At 42.1% G+C, this 23,422-nt stretch overlaps 1 protein-coding gene across 1 annotated transcript; it reads right to left on the reverse strand.

Moving 5' to 3' along the window:
- Positions 1-762: 762 nt before the first annotated feature.
- On the reverse strand, positions 763-13,209 carry LOC113098735 (uncharacterized). Its single transcript, XM_026263762.1, has 2 exons — positions 13,151-13,209; positions 763-2,215 (listed from the first exon to the last, which is right to left on the reverse strand). The coding sequence occupies exon 2, from the start codon at positions 2,212-2,214 to the stop codon at positions 1,090-1,092; it is 1,125 nt and encodes a 374-aa protein (XP_026119547.1). The 5' UTR covers position 2,215; positions 13,151-13,209; the 3' UTR covers positions 763-1,089.
- Positions 13,210-23,422: the final 10,213 nt, after the last annotated feature.

Genomic DNA, 23,422 nt, shown 5'->3' on the forward strand with positions numbered 1-23,422 from the left:
TTTGATGTGTCGTGTGCGTCTCGATGAATGTGTTGGCGTCTGTTTCACTGAATGTGCGATCAAGAAGGGGGGGGTGTTTGTCTTCCCTTTTGAAGTTCGATATCGCATCTTCTGGTATAGTCTCCAAAGGTTGTTTATAACTCTCATCCCCCCCAGGACATTGCTGTCATGGCGGCCCCAGGGGTGGTGAGTTATGTTGTAAGAGGGGTTGTAAAACGAAAGTCCTTGTTTTTTTCTTTTAACTCACGTTCTGGTCTTTGAGTGTAGAAGTTCTCAAAAGGGTCAGGATTCATTAACATGGAACAGAGGGTTGAATACCATCCGCTCATTGGTGTTACATTCCCCCTTTGTAGTCGGATGATGCCCCTGTGGTCATTAGTCGGACAACACCCACCACCATGGTCGGATGGGCAGGTGATCCTGACAGTCGGATAGCAGGTGTTTGTTAGGGCTGAGGACTCAACTCGATGAGGTCCTTATCCCGTTCTCTGGTGTGGTACCTTCCCTTCGGGGGTTTCCATCGGAGACCTCCGAATCCTAGTTGTCTTGAATTAGCTGCAGAGATTCGCATCTCGTTGAGTTTCCTGTATAGGACTAAGGCCACGCCAAGGGTCAGGGTGTGGCGACGACCATGGAGATACACAGTGCTGTGTCAGCTGCAGTCCAGGCTTGGACAACAGGTGAGGTGTTCAGGATGGGCAATCGAGACAAGGCTTGGAGGGCTGCGTCGACGGGAGCAATGTCAAATGAGCTGAAGGCCCGCCTTTTTCAATCCACAGTTCCAACTCCGGACCTAGGGTGAAGTTGTAGTTCTTGAAGAAGGATGGGATTTCTAGTTCTGATTGGTACTCTTCACTCGGAGATGGTATAAGGCCAGATCGTCGAGGTGGAGGATGGCCCCTCGTGGGACTTGAATCCACATGCTCTGGTCGAGCAGATTGACACGGGTGGCTGTGTCATGCTGGTCGTAGGTCAGTGTAGCGGTACGTACTGGAGTGTTAACGAGCCATCTATCACCTACAATCTCAGCTTGCGTCTCGGTGACGTGGCTGCGAGGCTGGGCATCGGCAGGGCAACGCGTGTCGCTGATCATGGGTTGCAACCGCAGATTCCATCAGTATTGTCTCTGAGAAATGGTTTGCTGGGGCAGAGGTAGTGAATGTCTTTAGTTAGGGTGCACATGTGCAGGTTTGGGGCTAAGTACAGCTGGGTGTTGCTGTCATGGTACGCCACCACCTCAGGGGTACGTATCTTGATATGAGTGTTATCCTTCCAGAACCCCACATTAACAATGTCTTTGAGTCTGTAGATTCGGCTTGACTCTATGATGGGTAAGTTCAGGAGGAAACTCATCTCCTTCTGCTCAGGATCCACGTAAAGGGGAATAGCACTACCTAGAGAGTAGGCAAGGTGGATTTGCATAGGATCAGTGGGTGTGGTGATGGCGGAAGCCAGCACATCTTGCACCAAGCTTAGGGGTATCAGGTATGGTGGAATTCTTCCCATGGCTAGACTGTCGATGGAAGAACTCACTTCCCGTAGCATGTCAGTCATTAATGCTGTGACCAGCTGCGTTTGGGCAAAGTCATTCTGGAACACAGTGAACAGCTGTTTCATGGAGTTCATGGTCTGGTTCAAAAGCACGCTGTGGGTGTTGAGAATGACCACCGTTCCTTTCAAAGTCTTTCCAATGGTTTGCAAGGATGCACTCTGTGTAGTGAGTTGCTCTTTTAGCTGTGGAAGTTCAGTCTGAATTTCAGCCACATGCCGTCTCACAGTGGCTATATTTACTGCATTGACACTGGACATACCAATGTTGAACAGAGTTCCCACAGCAGCGGCGGCTCCGAGCAGCGCTCCCAGGAAACGTTTGGGGCGGCGGTTGTGTCCACCTAGTTCCGCCTGGGTAACAGTCATCTTCTCAAGTTGGTTGAGCATGTGCTTGACATCGGCCTCGGCGTGCTGGAGGGAATCCTCTGTCCAACGGGCACCGGCCCAGCTGTACTGGGCTACTGCGCGGGGGTAGTGTGCTCTGTAGACGTTGCGGGGGTCGAGTCGAACGTATACTTTCTGGGTGTACGTCCGACAATTCGTGATCAGGAGTCCCGGTTGCTCTCTCAATACAATGCCCGAGGCAGGACCCGGTGTGATAATGTCTGATGACGGCTGGCCTCTGGTTGACTGGAGGCACAGGATGAGAATCCACAGCAGCATCCTGTTACAGGCCAGAGAGAGAGAGAGATGGGGAGGAAAAGGGAAAAGAGAGAGAGGGAACAGGTCAGTGAGGTTTGTCCCGGGTTGGATGGGACAGTCTTTTCGCTTCGATGGCGGCGGTTGGTGTTTAGCTTGCATTGGCCCCTCCCTGTCTTTCTCTGCTAGTGGCCACATGTCTCTTAATCTGGTTACGGTGGACCCATTTGAGAACTGGTTCTCTCGATCCCCGACTTAGCTGGATTTGGTACGCAACTGGGGAGAGTTTGTTCATAATCTCATGAGGTCCCGTCCAGTGTGGCAGGAATTTCTTTGACAGCCGCTGGGGGCCTGTCTGAGTTGGCGGGGTGAAGCGGTAATACAAGACCCTGTCGCCCACATTCAGTTCCTGGTGTGACGCTTTCCGATCATAGTATGCTTTCTGGCCTTCAGCGCTTTTTTGCAGGTGTTGCTGGGCAAAAGCAAACGTTGTTTTCAAGTGTCTATGGAGCTCGTCAAGGTACTGGAATGTGGTGTAAGCAGTGACAAGGTTGGAGTCTCCTGGTTGATACAGCAAGTGTAGTGGCAGGGTCATCTGCCGCCCAGTCATGAGTTCAAAAGGGGACACCCGTGTTGATTCCTGTGGGGTGGCTCTGATGGCCATCAACACAAGGGGTAGTTTCACATCCCAGTCTTTCTGATTAGCAGACACATACTTTTTCAGCATGGCGACCACCGCTCGGTTCGATCTCTCTACCTGGCCGGATGCAATTGGATGGTGGCTGATGTGTAGTTTAGCTTGTACCCCTAGGCATTTCCAGATCTGTTGCATGATCTCGGCCGTGAAGTGGGTACCTCTGTCTGAGTTGACTCTCAGTGGCAATCCGAACCGGGAGAAGATATGGTTCATCAGGAGGTATGCAGTGGTTTGGGCAGTGTCATTGGGTGCTGGCAGACACTCTACCCACTTGGTAAACTGGCACACCACCGTGAGGAAGTACTTGTTGCCTCTTGTTGATCTGGGCAGGGGCCCTACCCAGTCGATTTGGAGGTCTGACCACGGGAACGTGATCCCTCTGCGTTGCAGTGGGGCTCTGTGGTTTGGGTTTGCTGGTGTGAACTGGCAGCACACAAGACATTCTCTGACGTACTCTGCCACATCTTGTTGCATGCCGGGCCAGAATGCCACCTGTCTCAGTGTGTCATACGTGGCTCTGGCACCGTGGTGTCCAGCACATGGTGTGTCGTGGGCGTACATTAGCATTACCCCCTTTTGGCATCGTGGCACCACGAGCCGTGGCGATGTGCTGTCATCAGGTGCAAACCACAGAATGTCGTCTTGTACACGTAGCATGTGTCTGGTGTTATACAGGTGTCGGAGGCACGAGTCATCATTGAGCTCAGCTTCAGTGATAGGGTGGTTGGAGGGGTCAGAGAGGTGGTTAAGAATTGTCTTTATGGCAGTGTCAGAGGCTTGCATATCCGCAATGTCGTTGTTGGAGATCTGCGGAGTTAGCGATAGCGACTGTGAGGCGGGCACTGCCACAGGTGAAGGTCGTTTGCTGCGGGTTAATACTGCAACATCGGGGCTGGGTGTGGGTTCTGGGGGTGACCACACCTCCCGTGTAGTGCGCCTGTTTTGGCGAGGGCGTCGGTTTTATCATTTAAGTCTTTGTCCAGCCCTGGTAGCTTAGAGTGTCCTTTTACCTTCTTCCAGTACACAGTCATATTGTGCATTTCGGTGATGTTATCACATTCTTGGAACAGGTGTTGGTGTTTGACTGGCTTGTTGTTTGCCGTTTTGAAACCATTCTGTTTCCAGCCGGTAAGGTGGCACACAAAACTGAGTCTGGCATAGTTAGAGTCTGTACAGATGAGGATTTCTCTGATGTCATGGGCTGATGCGATCTGCAGAGTTATGAGAATGGCTGCTATTTCTGCATATTGTGATGACTGGGGACCTAACTTGAAGTGTTGTGGGGAACATGGCTGGTCGTTGACCCACAGCACTCCTGCACCTGCCTTGAGGATGCCATCGTGGTTGTAGGAGCATCCATCGACGTAGGCTGTGAGCATGCCCTGACACGCATTCTCTTCAAAGTACCTGTGACAGGTCGGTTGTTGCTGTTGGGGTTCTTGCACGCCCATTTCTTCTGCAGATATGTTATCAGAACAGTTTTGGCATGCGGCCAGGCCATTGCCCAGTGCAGACTTGTGATTCTGTGCATACCGTGCCTCAACATTGCGTCCTTGGAGAGCCATTAACCATGTGGCTATGCGTGAATTGGTGACCACGCCATCTCGGATTCGCTGGCTGTTGAGGAACATTACTGGCTGGTGGCAAGTCTCTATGATAACTTTCTGTGCCCCAATGTAATTGGAGAATCGCTGAATGGCCCATACAGTGCAGAGCAGAGCTTTTTCACAGTCTGAGAACTTACACTCTGGTGGAAGCAGTGTCTTGCTGGCATAGGCAACTACTTACTTGTCTTGATCATGCCGTTGGTACAGGCCAGCACTGAGACATTGGTTGGAGAACCCAGCTTCCAGGTAGAATTCCTTTTGTGGATCGGGGTAAGCAAGACACGGAGCTGTGCATAAATGTCTTTTTAGTTCTTTCATGGCGTGTTCTTGAGCCTCTGACCAGACGAAAGGGCAGTCCTTTTTTAGCAGAGCTGTCAGAGGTCTGGCAATGTCCGAGTAGTTTTCGATGAACTGTCGAGAGTAATTGCATACCCCTAGAAAACTCCGCAGCTCAGAGACGTTGGTGGGAGGCTTGATGTTCTGAATGGCATGAATGCGGTTTGACTGAGGTTCAATGCCTTGGGATCCGATGAGCAGGCCCACGTAGTTAACCTTAGTTCGGCACCACTGTCCTTTGTGGAGGGCGATCTTGGCTCCGGCGGTGGATAGTTGGTTCAAAACATAGTCTATTTCTTTCAGGTGGTCGGCCACCGTTGTGCTCTTCATGAGAACATCGTCTACATAGATCAGGTTGCCTCTCATTCTAGCGTCTGGGCAGGCTTTGTTCAGAAAGATGTTGAATTCAGCTGGTGAGTTGGCGTAGCCGAACGGACACCTGTTGAAGGTGAACTGTCTGTTGCCAAATGTGAATGCCAACTTGTGTTGGTCTTCCGGGTGCACCGGAATGGTCCAGAATCCAGAGGCCACATCAAGTGTAGAGAAGATTGTGGCTCCTCTGATTCGGGGTAGTTCTTGTTCTAGCTGGGTCATGGGCCATCGTGACAGCGGCACCTGTTGATTCAGTTTCCTGTAGTCAATGGTGGGTCGCCATTTGCCGTTAGGTTTGAGGACGGGCCTGATGGGGGCCGAGTAGGTGCTGTTGCATGGACGGATGACCCCCTTTTCAAGCATAGATTCGATGATCTCCTGCACTGGTTCGTGTGAGGCGATGGGAATCTTGTACTGTCTGACAAAAGTGGGAGGAGCATCAGGGTGCGTAGGGATGCGCACCGTGTGGAGGTTGGTGAGACCACAGTCTAGAGAGTCTTTGGCAAAGGATTCTTTGAACTTATACAGAACTTGTCTGAGTCCTTGACGATCTGTATCGCTTTGAAGTGCATTAGCGTCTTGTAGAATTTGCTGCACTTGAGATTCAAAACCTGGGTAAGGCTCCTCCATCGGTGTGTCATCAGTCGGGTTGGCATTGAGAGGTGTAGTAGGTTCATGAGCCTCACCGACGTTCTTGTGGGAGACTGTGTATATTGTGAGGTGTTCGTCCTCGGTCAGCTCCGTTCTGCACACTTGGTCTTTAGGCACCGACATAACAGATGTGATGGCAATGAGTTTGAAGGGTGCAGTGAACAATGTACTGTCTGTACTCCCTTCGGGTATCAGTGCGGGTGGAATGGGACCAATGACAGGTAGTACAAGTTCAAAATCATGAAAGTCATGGCTTACTAGCCATCCCAGCCGGTAGGCCTTGGGAATGTTGATGTCAGTTGCCGTGCAGTTGTTGAACAGGATGTAGACTACACGAGATGACACTTCAGTGAGGGGTATGGCTTCCAGTGTGAGTCCGAGTTCCACACATTCAGGTGAGGGTTGGAAGAAACCCAGCGTGTGGTTTAAGGTTTGACCCCATCGCATGTTGAGCCGAATAGCGACCCCTTTGGTGTAAGCTGGTACCACCGTTTCCTGTTCGTTGACTAAAGTGCAGACTTCTGGGATGGTCTGCCCTGATATGAGGTTGTCATGGTTGATGGAAACGTGTGGCTGCAAAGTCAATGGGGCCCATACAACTTCATTAAAAGTGTCCACATGAGCCTTGAGGCGAATCAAGAGGTCTGCTCCAATGTAAACATCGTGTGGCAGGTCCGGAAGGACCAGGAAATAATGAGTCAGGCACCGATAATTCCATTTCACATGCAAAGCGCAGATTCCTCTAGCAGACACCATTGAGGATGGGTGTGAGTTCAAAGGGAAACGAGTGCGCTTGCTGGCATAAGGGAGGTCAGGTGTCTTCTCAGTGATTGCATTGTACAGTGACAGACTAATGGCTGAGTTGTCTGCCCATATGGCCAGAATACTGTCCGTTGTTGTTATATCATGCAGCTGCAGTTCGGTTTTGACCTTGGGGCAGTAGGTATCAGAGTCTTTAGTGGCCTTGAAGGTACAGAGGATCGAACTTGAGCCTTGGTTTGTTGTTGAGGCTGGATACCTATGGCTGGCTGCTGGGGTTCCCGTGACCTCTGTGACCCGACAGTCTGGCTCTGTGGGAATTCTCGTGACCTCTGTGACCTGACCGTCTGGCACCGGCGACCTGTGTGGTTGGAGGGGAAGAGGTTCTCGCACTTGAGCCCAGACTTTCAGCTGTTTGAAATCTAGTAAAGGCTCAAAGCGATCAAGCAGGTCTTTCCCGATGAGAAATGAATAATTGTTCATTGGTGAGACATAAATAGGATGTACTAGGCTCATAGGTCCGATCGTCAGGTGGATGGGAGCTACATTTCTGAGCTGGATGTCATTTTGGCTGTATGACTGCACATTCAGCTTGCAAGTGTGAAAATTTAGAGTTCGATTCTGTCTCTGAGCTTCAAATTTGAGCTTATCAAATAGTTGAGCCGAAATCAACGTGAGGTCTGAGCCTGTGTCCACAAGGGCTTCGAGTCTCATTTCCTTTTCTAAAGTGATGGTTAGGTAGAGTTTCCGAGCCACTCCCTTCTCGATCAGGTTCCCCAGGAGTTTTGGTGTTGGGGCTTGTGTGTTGATCGATAAGCAGTTAGGGTATGTTTTGTGTGTTTCGTTGTGGGTACAGATAACCAAAACAGCACTTTCTGGCACCTCAGTGTGTGGGATGATGCTTTCTTGGTCAGGAGGTGCAGACGTCAGCTGGACTGAGTGGGTGTTGCTATTGTTTGATGAGGCAACAGCTAGTTCAATAGTTCGTGGTTGACAAACAGTGTTCTGTGTGCTTGGTTCAGTTGTGGAGACGTTGGGAGTGGTGCTGGTTTCAGGCATAAGGTTTAGTCATGCGGTGTCTGGTTTATCCTTCTTGTCCTCCTTGTGAGGTTTCTGTTGAAGGAACTCTCTCAGTATTCTCAGAAGTTCTGCAGCTTCGGATGTGGCTGCACTTTCCTTTTTAGATGTGGACTCAGCCTTGGGTTTCCAAGCATCACGTCGAGAGTGTTCCCCCTCCCGCCTCCCTGGGCTTGGTGTTCTGGAGGCAGGAGGTTGGCTAGTTCTGGGTCGCCGGCCGGCTTCCCAGGTGGCCCCCCCCCCTTTTGGTTATGGGAGGGGCGAGGCCGGTCCCAGGATATTCCAGAGCGGTCGTTCTGGTGCTTCGGACGGGCACCACCACCGCGACCGCGCTGCCCTCTGCTGGCTTGGAACGGTCTTGACTCTCGGTTGATGGGTGTATAACTGGGGTGCTGTTGGGCGCCCTCTAGGGTCAACTCTGAATGGGACTCAGAGACAGAGCAAATAGTTGGGTGCTTTACAGTCTTTTCTGACACAGTCTTTTGTTTGGTGTAGGCCTTATGTGCTAAATCACGTAATTGTTGCGTTGACATGCTACGCGGGCACGCTAACACTCCCAAATGGTGGCTGACAGTAGGATGGAGGTTTCGCAGAAACAAAGTTCGGAAGTTGACGTCTTCCTCCATGCCTGGTTCATTCCTTGCTCCGAAGTAGGCACGTCGCAGTCGGTTGTAGAAATTAGGTGGGGTTTCAAGTCGACCTTGCTTGAGGTCCATTGCGGTTACTAGCCCTTGGTCTGATTCTGGATCAGAGAATTCACGCACCAAAGCTTTTCGCAGTTGCTGGTAGTCCATTTTGACAGTCTCTGGTTGACGGTCTAAGAAACTGCGTACCTCACGACTGGACGTAATTCTGAGCAGGTACAATTTGTCCCAAGTGGTTACGTTGGTGACAGTTTGCAAGTGAAAGTCTATATCTTGTAAATAAGCGTGAATGTCGTGGCCTCCTGCAGGATCTGGGTTGAACGTAGGGATGTTTCTAGCCAGCTTGTCCAGTTCTTTTGGAGTTATGTGTCCGTGGCTGGTGACCCGGACTTTCTGGAAGGGTTTTCCTTCCCCCACTGCTGACAGGGGTTCGTGGAGGCTGGCTGGTGACATTTTGAAAAGCAGGCTTTCACCCCCTTTTCCAGCTCGAAGTTCTTGGCTGACACGCTGGGGTTCACTGGCCAGGGGAAACTCTGTGGAGTGTGTTTCCTCTTTCTGTTCACGTTGCAGGCTATAAGAATGTTTCAGTTCTCTGTGAACCATGTCAAGTTCATCTATTAGAGAGTCTTTACGCTGTGTAAGGTCGTGGATTTCAGCTCGGGCCATTTCCAGGTGATTTTCATAGGCCTTCACTTTAGCATCTCTTTCTTTCAGTTCGATTTCAGCCCTTTCAAGGAGAGCGTCACCTTGTCGGAGCTTTGCCTCGAGTCTCTCTCGGGTTTCTCTCTCCAAATGTTCTCTTTGGTCTGTGTCCAGACGAAGGTTCTCCAGGGAATTTTGAAGTCTTTCCACTTCTTTCTGTAGTTCTGGATTTGTAGCGTTCTCTTTTTCGTGCTGGTCTTGGGTCTCGAGAAGTAGCTTATCTAGACGACTCTGGGTGTGGGCCTGATGCTGTAGGGCTTCCTCCACTCGAAGTCTCAGAGCCGCGGCTTCCTGCTCCAAGTCGTGGTTGCTCCTTTCGCTGATCCTTGCCTGGGCGATGAGGAGGTGAGCTAGGGTCCCTGTGATCCTGGCAAGTTCTTTGTGGGTGTAACTCTGCGTTGGATCGTTCGCCATCAGCTGGTCCATCTCAGTATCCAGTTGTCCCTGGCTCAAGTGCTGCAGGTCACTGGTGTCCTTTGGCAGGAAGGAGGTCGTCATCGTCTCCAGCCATGTCGCTAGCTGATCCCAAGGGACTGTGGGACTGGATGCACGCGACATCTTGGCTCACTGCGGACAAGAGAAGCACAACACACACACAAAGAGGCCAATGCAAGTTCGTTCTCTGGTTAACGAGCTATCGTACGGCTATGCCGTCTATAAGAATTTTGGCTAACTGGTGCAGACAGTTAGACAGGGAGGCGGGTCCAATTAGGGTCGGCCCAAAATAGAGACTTGACAGGGGATAGCCTCGTGGGTCACCTGGTGACACCGGCTGCTCGGTTGTCGCTCTACTACTTAGCTCTCCTTGGGGTCTCTCGGTGAACTGCAAGAAACAGAATCACAACAGCATGCAAAAAGGTGAAGATAGGAAAGAGCACCGTGAAAACAAAACACCAAATAAATTGGTCTGCAATGAAATGGAATGAATAAGAACGCTAGAAGTGTTAGGTAGAGAATAAAAAAAAAATTAAGCCTGCTGTTTTTCACAAGAGTTTCTGCTAGGGGCCTACAGCACGTGCGGCTAGGGGAGTAAGAGACCTAGGAAAAGGGTGTGGCTTACAGAGGAAAATGGACCAAACACTTAACATAAATATCAGGGGGAATATCTAATATTCTGCGCCTTATAATAAGTGGATAGGTTTTATCACTTTTGGTTCACCTGGTGGAATCCAGCGGCACGGTCAGCCTCCCTGGCGCTCCCAAACACTCAACCGCAGTGTCCCTGGCCCTCCGTTACTCTGACGTTGCGCCCTCTCAAACAGCTTGTGACTTTTAACACAACCGGCAACACCAAGATGTCAACCGCCAGACAGCACTACAAAATTGGGCTGTTCCCCAGAACCCTCTCTTTAGAAAAGAAAGTGGGCCCCGATTTAGCCCCCGGTTTAGGTACTGGTCCCAGAGATTGCGTCGTGTGTCGGCTGGACTGATTGATCACCGTTGGAGTGCCAAATTGCTGATGTCTACACTGCGTGCCGCAAACGGACAGAGATAAGAGGGACCGAGTTTCACTCACGGCCAGTGTTGTTAACGCCGGTTGGCCCCCTTGCTCACTGGAAACCTGAGATGACTGTCCAATCACCAAGGGAGTTCTACAATCAAATACACAAAGGATGAACAAAGGAACTTAAAGTGAATTAAGGTTTGGTTTGTTTAATCATCAACTGAGTAAATATATATGTAGAAATAAGAGGTAACAGCTTTACCTAATAATGATAAAACAAAAACAAAAGCTTATGATAATGATGGTAATTATCAAAATAACCTAAGCCAAAAGAGAGAAGAAAGATAAACAACAAAAAGGGCTATATAGAAAAAAAAAAAAGTTGAATAAAAACTAAAATAAAAAAAAAATAAAAATAAAAATAATAATAATAATAATAATAATAATACAAAATAATAATAAAAAAAATTAAAGAAAAAAAATAATAATAATAATAATAAAAAAAAATAATAATAATAATAACAAAATAAATAACAAAAGACAGGAATGAGCACGGGAGAAGAAGAAGCTGGTTTTCACCACAAAGGGGGCGTATTCACTCTCTGTGGCTTAACCTGGTGGGCAGAAAACTTAATTCAAATTAAAAATTCAAAACTGGTTTAAATCTAAATTTAAAATAAGCAGGTGAGAAGAATTAATTGGAAAAATCGGAAAAAAATGCCCTATAATACCCAACGATAACAGTAATGTATCATTAATAATTATGAAATTAATCAGAAAGGGTAAAAGTAGATGAAGCAATTCAAATCAGAACCGAAAAGAAAGAGATCAGAGAGATGCAAGCTGTGAACTGACTTAACAGGTTACTGCCACTAGATGGCTTACTTCCTTCTAAATGGGTTAATCAGTGGTTGGGCTTAGACACTTAATTTGCACTATTAAACAATTAAATTCTAATTCAAATCATGTTTGAACCAAATTCAAAGTAAATGTGAACAAAAACAGGCAAAAATTGTCTAATGCTGAAATAATATTCGCACGAGCAAAGCTGTTAATGCAAATAATTATTGATAATTTAGACAGCTAATTCAATAAATCACAGAGAGAAATAGAGGTTAGTAATTCGAGAGCCTTATCTGAAACGGCCACGAGATGGCACTCATGCAAGCCGGAATCAGAAGACAGGGCAACTTGAAACTTCTAAAATTCCCTCTGGTGTTTAGATAGCGGAATGACAGTCAGTTTCACTATGATCTAATCTCTGTGCGCTCATCAGCGCTGATTCTCTGCATCAAAATCGCAACTCACAAACAGACAAAGGTTTTATGACCCTTGAGGTGCTAAATTAAACAGCGCGTGAGGCCGGAGCTTTTCTCTAACCAACACACGACTTTTAATAACAGGTTTTGTCCATCTGTTGACCTCCCATAAACATTTAACAAAATAGCACTTATAATTTAAATGTTTTAGGTTTAAAATCGGGTAGCTAAGCCAATTTAGACCAGGAGTTTTTATCATTTAAATTTTGAATATCACTGTGGCTCACCACGAAATTCAATAACGATACTTAATATGCAAGGCCTTTTTAACTGAATCAGAGGAACATCGCTCAGGTTCAGATTTACATATTACAATTAATAAAAGATTTCTTCATCTTTTAATTATTCATATGAAAATGTTGGTCTTCTCTTGACAGGAGACTTTTAACATTTACTGCAGTTTACTTTTATTAAAATAACAGTGACTATAGGTATTTTTAGAAACTGTTAGGCTGCTGTGCTGAACAGTTGCCTTTGTGCCAAATGAGTTCGCTCGAAGCGCGACTTAACTCACAATTCAAAAATGCGCATACATAATATTAACATCCAAAAATGCTCGTGAAAATGAAAATGAATATTGCTCACAAAAACAAAGTTTGAACACTGCCCAAATTACACTCCACCATTATAATGTAGCAACAATCACTTTCTGGGGAATAATTAACTCAAATGAAGTGAATATTCATGAGTCTATGAATATAACGTGCTTATTGCTTACAAATATTAAATTACCCAAAGAGGGAATATTTAATCATTTAAAGGTAACCTTTACTAGAATTAATTTAAGTTACTCTAGACAATCTGTTCGTCCAGCGAACTGGAAGCTAGACTTCCTTATCAAAATTCAATAAAAATACCCTTCTTACAAACTCCAAGAAATATTAATCTTCTGATCAGGAAAAAACAATATTTTCTGTGTCTGTACTACTAAGATTACTGAAAATTAATTCATATAAAACAAAGCTCGTAGCGTAGATCACACGATTCAGGGACTTCGATCTCAATGAGCAATAAAACAATTCAATTCAAGCAAATTATAGGATTTAATAAAAACAGACTAAAGAGTACATAACTACAATTCACACGGAGTAAATATGAGTATATAGCAAAACGAAAATACAATTTAAACGAGGTAAATGAGCAAGAATAATAATGAGATAAATGAGAGAGAGAGATAAAGAGAGAGAGAGAGAGAGAGGGAGAGAAAGTGAAAGTGAAAAGCAATCTCAGCGTGGCAATTTCAAACAGTTAACTTTGCAAGAGACCCCAAGTCATTGGATGATTTCACAAACATGGAATAGCCTAGACAACCTTAAACAGCAATTTTAGTTGCGATATAAGAAAGTACTTGCTTTGATCTGGCTCTTGTGCGTAGCTGCGCTCAAATTGTCCGGTCTGTGCGGCCTCAGCGTGGTTCTTTCCAGAGCAGATGATGCGCGAGCTCGATGGTTAACGCGAAGGTAAACTTTGCCAAAAGATGACTAGACTTAAATTCGTTTGGCTCGTGAGGGCAATTGAACGAAGTCAAATATCAGCAGACAATAAAGAAAAACTAGAATGAAACGAAAAGTAAAGAAGAATAACGGAGAACTTCTTGAAGTCCGGTTGCAAAGCTGGGAATCCTCTTTTCTCTCTGGCGGAATGCCCAGAATACAGGTTTCCCTGAGCTTTTAAGTAACTCTAGGTTTACACCTATTTTTTTAGTATGAGCCAATGAAGTGTAAACAAACTAAGGCGGGAAAAATCTTCTTTGTTTGCTGATCTCCGCCCACTGGTCTAATTTATGGCGATGTCAAAGTTAAACATTTTTCTTAAGCAAGATCGTTCCTCTGAAACAATGCATCTTTTTGTAATTTGCTATCAAGATTCGTTACAGTCGTGTTTTTACGATTATACCGACACTAAGAACTATGATTTTACCAGTCCCGTATCCAAAGGTACAGAGTTATTCTTAACGAAATGCATATAAAGTTTGCATTAAACACACAGTAACATTCATATATTCCACTATGCTGCATACATACATTTGAGCACAAAAAGGGAGACATTAAAATACATTTAGAGGTAGTTTTAGTAAAAGAAGGTCCATGGGCCAGCAAAAATGCTTGTGCCTGTTTTTGAGTGTGTGTGCGTCTCATGAATGTGTGTGCGTCTGTTTCACTGGAATGTGCGATCAAGAAGGGGGGGTGTTTGTCTTCCCTTTTGAAGTTCGATATCGCATCTCTGGATAGTCTCCAAGGTGTTATAACTCTCATCCTCGCCAGGACATTGCCGTCATGGCGGCGCCCAGGGTGGTGAGTTATGTTGTAAGAGGGTTGTAAAACGAAAGTCCTTGTTTTTTCTTTAACTCACGTTCTGGTCTTTGAGTGTAGAATGTGTCAAAAGGGTCAGGATTCATTAACATGGAACAGATGGTTGAATACCATCCGCTCATTGGTGTTACAGTTTTTAGGGGGACATATTACATTGGTGGATCCACTTCGTAACAGACAGTAAAGACACAAACCTGCAGTGTTTATTGAGATACGTGAAGTGATATGAATCAAAATTTTGAGTAGTTTTCTTCTCCAAGAAATTGTATTAACAGAAAAATCTAGGTCAAGTTAAGATAGAAGTGGCTTGATTTCTAGGTCTGTTGTATCTACTAGTGATTTGTGGGTTGTTTTTAGGCGGAAATATTATGGATGTGGATCCACTTTGTGATTGTGGATTTAATGTTCTACCTTGGCATCATAGTGTTTCTTTGAGTTCCCTCTAAGGTCTCAAGTTGTTTGAATTCTAATTCTGTTGCAACTTCTGGAATTTATAAAAATGTTTTTAGGCGGAAATATTACAGATGTGGATCCACTTTGTAATTGTGTACAAAGACGCAAACGTGCTTAAATGGACAAAGTCCATCAAAGGCATTTAATGTTCTACCTTGGCATCATAGTGTTTCCTTGAGTTCCCTCTAAGGTCTCAAGTGGTTTGAATTCTAAATCTGTTGCAACTTCTGTCATTTTTTAAAAATGTTTTAGGGGGAAATATTACATTGCTGGATCCACTTTGTAACAGACAATAAAGACACAAACCTGCAGTGTTTATTGTGATACGTGAAGTGATATGAATCAAAATTTTGAGTAGTTTTCTTCTCCAAGAAATTGTATTAACAGAAAAATCTAGGTCAAGTTAAGATAGAAGTGGCTTGATTTTTAGGTCTGTTGTATCTACTAGTGATTTGTGGGTTGTTTTTAGGCGGAAATATTATGGATGTGGATCCACTTTGTGATTGTGGATTTAATGTTCTACCTTGGCATCGTAATGTTTCTTTGAGTGCCCTCTAGGTAGTCAATTGGCTTGAATTCTAAACCTGTTTTAGCTACTGGCGTTTTTATTTTTTTAGCAGTAAATATTATGGATTTGGATCCACTTTGTAATTGAGTGCAAAGATGCAAACGTGCTTAAATAGACAGTCCATCAAAGGCGTTTAAAGTTCTACCTTGGCATCATAGTGTTTCTTTGAGTTCCCTCTAAGGTCTCAAGTTGTTTGAATTCTAATTCTGTTGCAACTTCTGGAATTCATAAAAATGTTTTTAGGCGGAAATATTACAGATGTGGATCCACTTTGTAATTTTGTACAAAGACGCAAACGTGCTTAAATGGACAAAGTCCATCAAAGGCATTTAATGTTCTACCTTGGCATCATAGTGTTTCTTTGAGTTCCCTCTAAGGTCTCAAGTGGTTTGAATTCTAAAACGGTTGCAACTTCTGGCATTTTTTAAAAATGTTTTTAGGGGCAAATATTACATTGGTGGATCCACTTTGTAACAGACAGTAAAGACACAAACTTGCAGTGTTTATTGTGATGCTTGAAGTGATATGAGTCAAAATTTTGAGTAGTTTTCTTCTCCAAGAAATTGTATTAACAGAAAAATCTAGGTCAAGTTAACATAGAAGTGGCTTGATTTCTAGGTCTGTTGTATCTACTAGCGATTTGTGGGTTGTTTTTTAGGCGGAAAGTATTACAGATGTGGATCCACTTTGTAATTTTGTATAAAGACGCAAACATGCTTAAATGGACAAAGTCCATCAAAGGCATTTAATGTTCTACCTTGGCATCATAGTGTTTTTTTGAGTGCCCTTTAGGGTATCAATTGGCTTGAATTCTAAACCTGTTTTAGCTACTGCCGTTTTTATTTTTTTAGCAGTAAATATTATGGATGTGGATCCACTTTGTAATTGAGTGCAAAGACGCAAACGTGCTTAAATGGACAGTCCATCAAAGGCATTTAAAGTTCTACCTTGGCATCAAATCTGTTGCAACTTCTGGCATTTTTTAAAAATGTTTTTAGGGGGAAATATTACATTTGTGGAATCACTTTGTAACAGACAGTAAAGACACAATCTTGCAGTGTTTATTGTGATGCATGAAGTGATATGATTAAAAATTTTGAGTAGTTTTCCTCTCCAAGATATTGTATTAATATAAAAATCTAGATCAAGTTAAAATATGCTTAAATGAACAAAGTCCATCAAAGGCAGCTGCTGGCATTTTTATTTTCTTAGGGGGAAATATTACAGATGTGGATCCACTTCGTAATTGAGTGCAAATATGCAAACGTGCTTAAATGGATAGTCCATCAAAGGCATTTAAAGTTCTACCTTGGCATCATAGTGTTTCTTTGAGTTCCCTCTAGGGTCTCAATTGTCTTGAATTTTAAATCTGTTTTAGCTGCTGGCATTTTTATTTTTTTAGGGGGAAATATTACGGATGTGGATCCACTTTGTAATTGAGTGCAAAGATGCAAACGTGCTTAAATGGACAGTCCATCAAAGGCATTTAAAGTTCTACCTTGGCATCATAGTGTTTCTTTGAGTTCCCTCTAAGGTCTCAAGTGGTTTGAATTCTAAATCTGTTGCAACTTCTGGCATTTTTTAAAAATGTTTTTAGGTGGAAATATTTCATTGCTGGATCCACTTTGTAACAGACAGTAAAGACACAAACCTGCAGTGTTTATTGTGATACGTGAAGTGATATGAATCAAAATTTTGAGTAGTTTTCTTCTCCAAGAAATTGTATTAACAGAAAAATCTAGGTCAAGTTAAGATAGAAGTGGCTTGATTTCTAGGTCTGTTGTATCTGCTAGTGATTTGTGGGTTGTTTTTAGGCGGAAATATTATGGATGTGGATCCACTTTGTAATTGTGTATAAAGACGCAAACTTGCTTAAATGGACAAAGTCCATCAAAGGCATTTAAAGTTCTACCTTGGCATCATAGTGTTTCTTTGAGTGCGCTCTAGGGTCTCAAGTGGTTTGAATTCTAAATCTGTTGCAACTTCTGGCATTTTTTAATGCTTTTAGGAGGAAAAATTATAGATGTGGATCCACTTTGTAATTGAGTGCAAAGAAGCAAACGTGCTTAAATGGACAGGCCATCAAAGGCATTTAAAGTTCTACCTTGGCATCATAGTGTTTCTTTGAGTGCCTTCTAGGGTCTCAATTGTCTTGAATTTTAAATCTGATTTAGCTGCTGGCATTTTTTTTTTTTTTAGGGGGAAATATTACGGATGTGGATCCACTTTGTAATTGAGTGGAAAGATGCAAATGTGCTTAAATGGACAGTCCATCAAAGGCATTTAAAGTTCTACCTTGGCATCATAGTGTTTCCTTGAGTTCCCTCTAAGGTCTCAAGTGGTTTGAATTCTAAATCTGTTGCAACTTCTGTCATTTTTTAAAAATGTTTTAGGGGGAAATATTACATTGCTGGATCCACTTTGTAACAGACAGTAAAGACACAAACCTGCAGTGTTTATTGTGATACGTGAAGTGATATGAATCAAAATTTTGAGTAGTTTTCTTCTCCAAGAAATTGTATTAACAGAAAAATCTAGGTCAAGTTAAGATAGAAGTGGCTTGATTTCTAGGTCTGTTGTATCTACTAGTGATTTGTGGGTTGTTTTTAGGCGGAAATATTACGGATGTGGATCCACTTTGTGATTGTGGATTTAATGTTCTACCTTGGCATCGTAATGTTTCTTTGAGTGCCCTCTAGGTAGTCAATTGGCTTGAATTCTAAACCTGTTTTAGCTACTGGCGTTTTTATTTTTTTAGCAGTAAATATTATGGATTTGGATCCACTTTGTAATTGAGTGCAAAGATGCAAACGTGCTTAAATAGACAGTCCATCAAAGGCATTTAAAGTTCAACCTTGGCATCATAGTGTTTCTTTGAGTTCCCTCTAAGGTCTCAAGTTGTTTGAATTCTAATTCTGTTGCAACTTCTGGAATTCATAAAAATGTTTTTAGGCGGAAATATTACAGATGTGGATCCACTTTGTAATTTTGTACAAAGACGCAAACGTGCTTAAATGGACAAAGTCCATCAAAGGCATTTAATGTTCTACCTTGGCATCATAGTGTTTCTTTGAGTTCCCTCTAAGGTCTCAAGTGGTTTGAATTCTAAATCGGTTGCAACTTCTGGCATTTTTTAAAAATGTTTTTAGGGACAAATATTACATTGGTGGATCCACTTTGTAACAGACAGTAAAGACACAAACTTGCAGTGTTTATTGTGATGCTTGAAGTGATATGAGTCAAAATTTTGAGTAGTTTTCTTCTCCAAGAAATTGTATTAATAGAAAAATCTAGATCAAGTTAACATAGAAGTGGCTTGATTTCTAGGTCTGTTGTATCTACTAGCGATTTGTGGGTTGTTTTTAGGCGGAAAATATTGCAGATGTGGATCCACTTTGTAATTTTGTATAAAGACGCAAACATGCTTAAATGGACAAAGTCCATCAAAGGCATTTAATGTTCTACCTTGGCATCATAGTGTTTCTTTGAGTGCCCTTTAGGGTATCAATTGGCTTGAATTCTAAACCTGTTTTAGCTACTGCCGTTTTTATTTTTTTAGCAGTAAATATTATGGATGTGGATCCACTTTGTAATTGAGTGCAAAGACGCAAACGTGCTTAAATGGACAGTCCATCAAAGGCATTTAAAGTTCTACCTTGGCATCAAATCTGTTGCAACTTCTGGCATTTTTTAAAAATGTTTTTAGGGGGAAATATTACATTTGTGGAATCACTTTGTAACAGACAGTAAAGACACAATCTTGCAGTGTTTATTGTGATGCATGAAGTGATATGATTAAAAATTTTGAGTAGTTTTCCTCTCCAAGATATTGTATTAATATAAAAATCTAGATCAAGTTAAAATATGCTTAAATGAACAAAGTCCATCAAAGGCAGCTGCTGGAATTTTTATTTTCTTAGGGGGAAATATTACAGATGTGGATCCACTTCGTAATTGAGTGCAAAGATGCAAACGTGCTTAAATGGATAGTCCATCAAAGGCATTTAAAGTTCTACCTTGGCATCATAGTGTTTCTTTGAGTTCCCTCTAAGGTCTCAAGTGGTTTGAATTCTAAATCTGTTGCAACTTCTGGCATTTTTTAAAATTTGTTTAGGGGGAAATATTACATTGGTGGATCCACTTTGTAAAAGACAGGAAAGACACAAACCTGCAGTGTTTATTGTGATGCGTGAAGTTATATGAGTCAAAAATTTGAGTAGTTTTCTTCTCCAAGAAATTGTATTAATAGAAAAATCTAGATCAAGTTAACATAGAAGTGGCTTGATTTCTAGGTCTGCTGTATCTACTAGCGATTTGTGGGTTGTTTTTAGGCAGAAATATTACAGATGTGGATCCACTTTGTAATTGTGTATAAAGACGCAAACTTGCTTAAATGGACAAAGTCCATCAAAGGCATTTAAAGTTCTACCTTGCCATCATAGTGTTTCTTTGAGTGCGCTCTAGGGTCTCAAGTGGTTTGAATTCTAAATCTGTTGCAACTTCTGGTATTTTTTAATGCTTTTAGGAGGAAAAATTATAGATGTGGATCCACTTTGTAATTGAGTGCAAAGAAGCAAACGTGCTTAAATGGACAGGCCATCAAAGGCATTTAAAGTTCTACCTTGGTATCATAGTGTTTCTTTGAGTGCCTTCTAGGGTCTCAATTGTCTTGAATTTTAAATCTGTTTTAGCTGCTGGCATTTTTTTTTTTTTTAGGGGGAAATATTACGGATGTGGATCCACTTTGTAATTGAGTGGAAAGATGCAAATGTGCTTAAATGGACAGTCCATCAAAGGCATTTAAAGTTCTACCTTGGCATCATAGTGTTTCCTTGAGTTCCCTCTAAGGTCTCAAGTGGTTTGAATTCTAAATCTGTTGCAACTTCTGTCATTTTTTAAAAATGTTTTAGGGGGAAATATTACATTGCTGGATCCACTTTGTAACAGACAGTAAAGACACAAACCTGCAGTGTTTATTGTGGTGCGTGAAGTGATATAAGTCAAAATTTTGAGTAGTTTTCTTCTCCAAGAAATTGTATTAACAGAAAAATCTAGGTCAAGTTAAGATAGAAGTGGCTTGATTTCTAGGTCTGTTGTATCTACTAGTGATTTGTGGGTTGTTTTTAGGCGGAAATATTACGGATGTGGATCCACTTTGTGATTGTGGATTTAATGTTCTACCTTGGCATCGTAATGTTTCTTTGAGTGCCCTCTAGGTAGTCAATTGGCTTGAATTCTGAACCTGTTTTAGCTACTGGCGTTTTTATTTTTTTAGCAGTAAATATTATGGATTTGGATCCACTTTGTAATTGAGTGCAAAGATGCAAACATGCTTAAATAGACAGTCCATCAAAGGCATTTAAAGTTCTACCTTGGCATCATAGTGTTTCTTTGAGTTCCCTCTAAGGTCTCAAGTTGTTTGAATTCTAATTCTGTTGCAACTTCTGGAATTCATAAAAATGTTTTTAGGCGGAAATATTACAGATGTGGATCCACTTTGTAATTTTGTACAAAGACGCAAACGTGCTTAAATGGACAAAGTCCATCAAAGGCATTTAATGTTCTACCTTGGCATCATAGTGTTTCTTTGAGTTCCCTCTAAGGTCTCAAGTGGTTTGAATTCTAAATCGGTTGCAACTTCTGGCATTTTTTAAAAATGTTTTTAGGGGCAAATATTACATTGGTGGATCCACTTTGTAACAGACAGTAAAGACACAAACTTGCAGTGTTTATTGTGATGCTTGAAGTGATATGAGTCAAAATTTTGAGTAGTTTTCTTCTCCAAGAAATTGTATTAATAGAAAAATCTAGATCAAGTTAACATAGAAGTGGCTTGATTTCTAGGTCTGTTGTATCTACTAGCGATTTGTGGGTTGTTTTTAGGCGGAAAATATTGCAGATGTGGATCCACTTTGTAATTTTGTATAAAGACGCAAACATGCTTAAATGGACAAAGTCCATCAAAGGCATTTAATGTTCTACCTTGGCATCATAGTGTTTCTTTGAGTGCCCTTTAGGGTATCAATTGGCTTGAATTCTAAACCTGTTTTAGCTACTGCCGTTTTTATTTTTTTAGCAGTAAATATTATGGATGTGGATCCACTTTGTAATTGAGTGCAAAGACGCAAACGTGCTTAAATGGACAGTCCATCAAAGGCATTTAAAGTTCTACCTTGGCATCAAATCTGTTGCAACTTCTGGCATTTTTTAAAAATGTTTTTAGGGGGAAATATTACATTTGTGGAATCACTTTGTAACAGACAGTAAAGACACAATCTTGCAGTGTTTATTGTGATGCATGAAGTGATATGATTAAAAATTTTGAGTAGTTTTCCTCTCCAAGATATTGTATTAATATAAAAATCTAGATCAAGTTAAAATATGCTTAAATGAACAAAGTCCATCAAAGGCAGCTGCTGGCATTTTTATTTTCTTAGGGGGAAATATTACAGATGTGGATCCACTTCGTAATTGAGTGCAAAGATGCAAACGTGCTTAAATGGATAGTCCATCAAAGGCATTTAAAGTTCTACCTTGGCATCATAGTGTTTCTTTGAGTTCCCTCTAGGGTCTCAATTGTCTTGAATTTTAAATCTGTTTTAGCTGCTGGCATTTTTATTTTTTTAGGGGGAAATATTACGGATGTGGATCCACTTTGTAATTGAGTGCAAAGATGCAAACGTGCTTAAATGGACAGTCCATCAAAGGCATTTAAAGTTCTACCTTGGCATCATAGTGTTTCTTTGAGTTCCCTCTAAGGTCTCAAGTGGTTTGAATTCTAAATCTGTTGCAACTTCTGGCATTTTTTAAAATTTGTTTAGGGGGAAATATTACATTGGTGGATCCACTTTGTAAAAGACAGGAAAGACACAAACCTGCAGTGTTTATTGTGATGCGTGAAGTTATATGAGTCAAAAATTTGAGTAGTTTTCTTCTCCAAGAAATTGTATTAATAGAAAAATCTAGATCAAGTTAACATAGAAGTGGCTTGATTTCTAGGTCTGTTGTATCTACTAGCGATTTGTGGGTTGTTTTTAGGCAGAAATATTACAGATGTGGATCCACTTTGTAATTGTGTATAAAGACGCAAACTTGCTTAAATGGACAAAGTCCATCAAAGGCATTTAAAGTTCTACCTTGGCATCATAGTGTTTCTTTGAGTGCTCTCTAGGGTCTCAAGTGGTTTGAATTCTAAATCTGTTGCAACTTCTGGCATTTTTTAATGCTTTTAGGAGGAAAAATTATAGATGTGGATCCACTTTGTAATTGAGTGCAAAGAAGCAAACGTGCTTAAATGGACAGGCCATCAAAGGCATTTAAAGTTCTACCTTGGCATCATAGTGTTTCTTTGAGTGCCTTCTAGGGTCTCAATTGTCTTGAATTTTAAATCTGTTTTAGCTGCTGGCATTTTTTTTTTTTTTAGGGGGAAATATTACGGATGTGGATCCACTTTGTAATTGAGTGGAAAGATGCAAATGTGCTTAAATGGACAGTCCATCAAAGGCATTTAAAGTTCTACCTTGGCATCATAGTGTTTCCTTGAGTTCCCTCTAAGGTCTCAAGTGGTTTGAATTCTAAATCTGTTGCAACTTCTGTCATTTTTTAAAAATGTTTTTAGGGGGAAATATTACATTGCTGGATCCACTTTGTAACAGACAGTAAAGACACAAACCTGCAGTGTTTATTGTGATACGTGAAGTGATATGAATCAAAATTTTGAGTAGTTTTCTTCTCCAAGAAATTGTATTAACAGAAAAATCTAGGTCAAGTTAAGATAGAAGTGGCTTGATTTCTAGGTCTGTTGTATCTACTAGTGATTTGTGGGTTGTTTTTAGGCGGAAATATTACGGATGTGGATCCACTTTGTGATTGTGGATTTAATGTTCTACCTTGGCATCGTAATGTTTCTTTGAGTGCCCTCTAGGTAGTCAATTGGCTTGAATTCTAAACCTGTTTTAGCTACTGGCGTTTTTATTTTTTTAGCAGTAAATATTATGGATTTGGATCCACTTTGTAATTGAGTGCAAAGATGCAAACATGCTTAAATAGACAGTCCATCAAAGGCATTTAAAGTTCTACCTTGGCATCATAGTGTTTCTTTGAGTTCCCTCTAAGGTCTCAAGTTGTTTCAATTCTAATTCTGTTGCAACTTCTGGAATTCATAAAAATGTATTTAGGCGGAAATATTACAGATGTGGATCCACTTTGTAATTTTGTACAAAGACGCAAACGTGCTTAAATGGACAAAGTCCATCAAAGGCATTTAATGTTCTACCTTGGCATCATAGTGT

Source organism: Carassius auratus, unplaced genomic scaffold, assembly GCF_003368295.1.
Source record: "Carassius auratus strain Wakin unplaced genomic scaffold, ASM336829v1 scaf_tig00216631, whole genome shotgun sequence".
NCBI classification, from domain to species: domain Eukaryota; kingdom Metazoa; phylum Chordata; class Actinopteri; order Cypriniformes; family Cyprinidae; genus Carassius; species Carassius auratus.

Excerpts from the sequence above, each read along its gene's own strand:
- LOC113098735 (XM_026263762.1), bottom strand. The coding sequence starts at position 2,214 with ATGCTGCTGTGGATTCTCATCCTGTGCCTCCAGTCAACCAGAGGCCAG.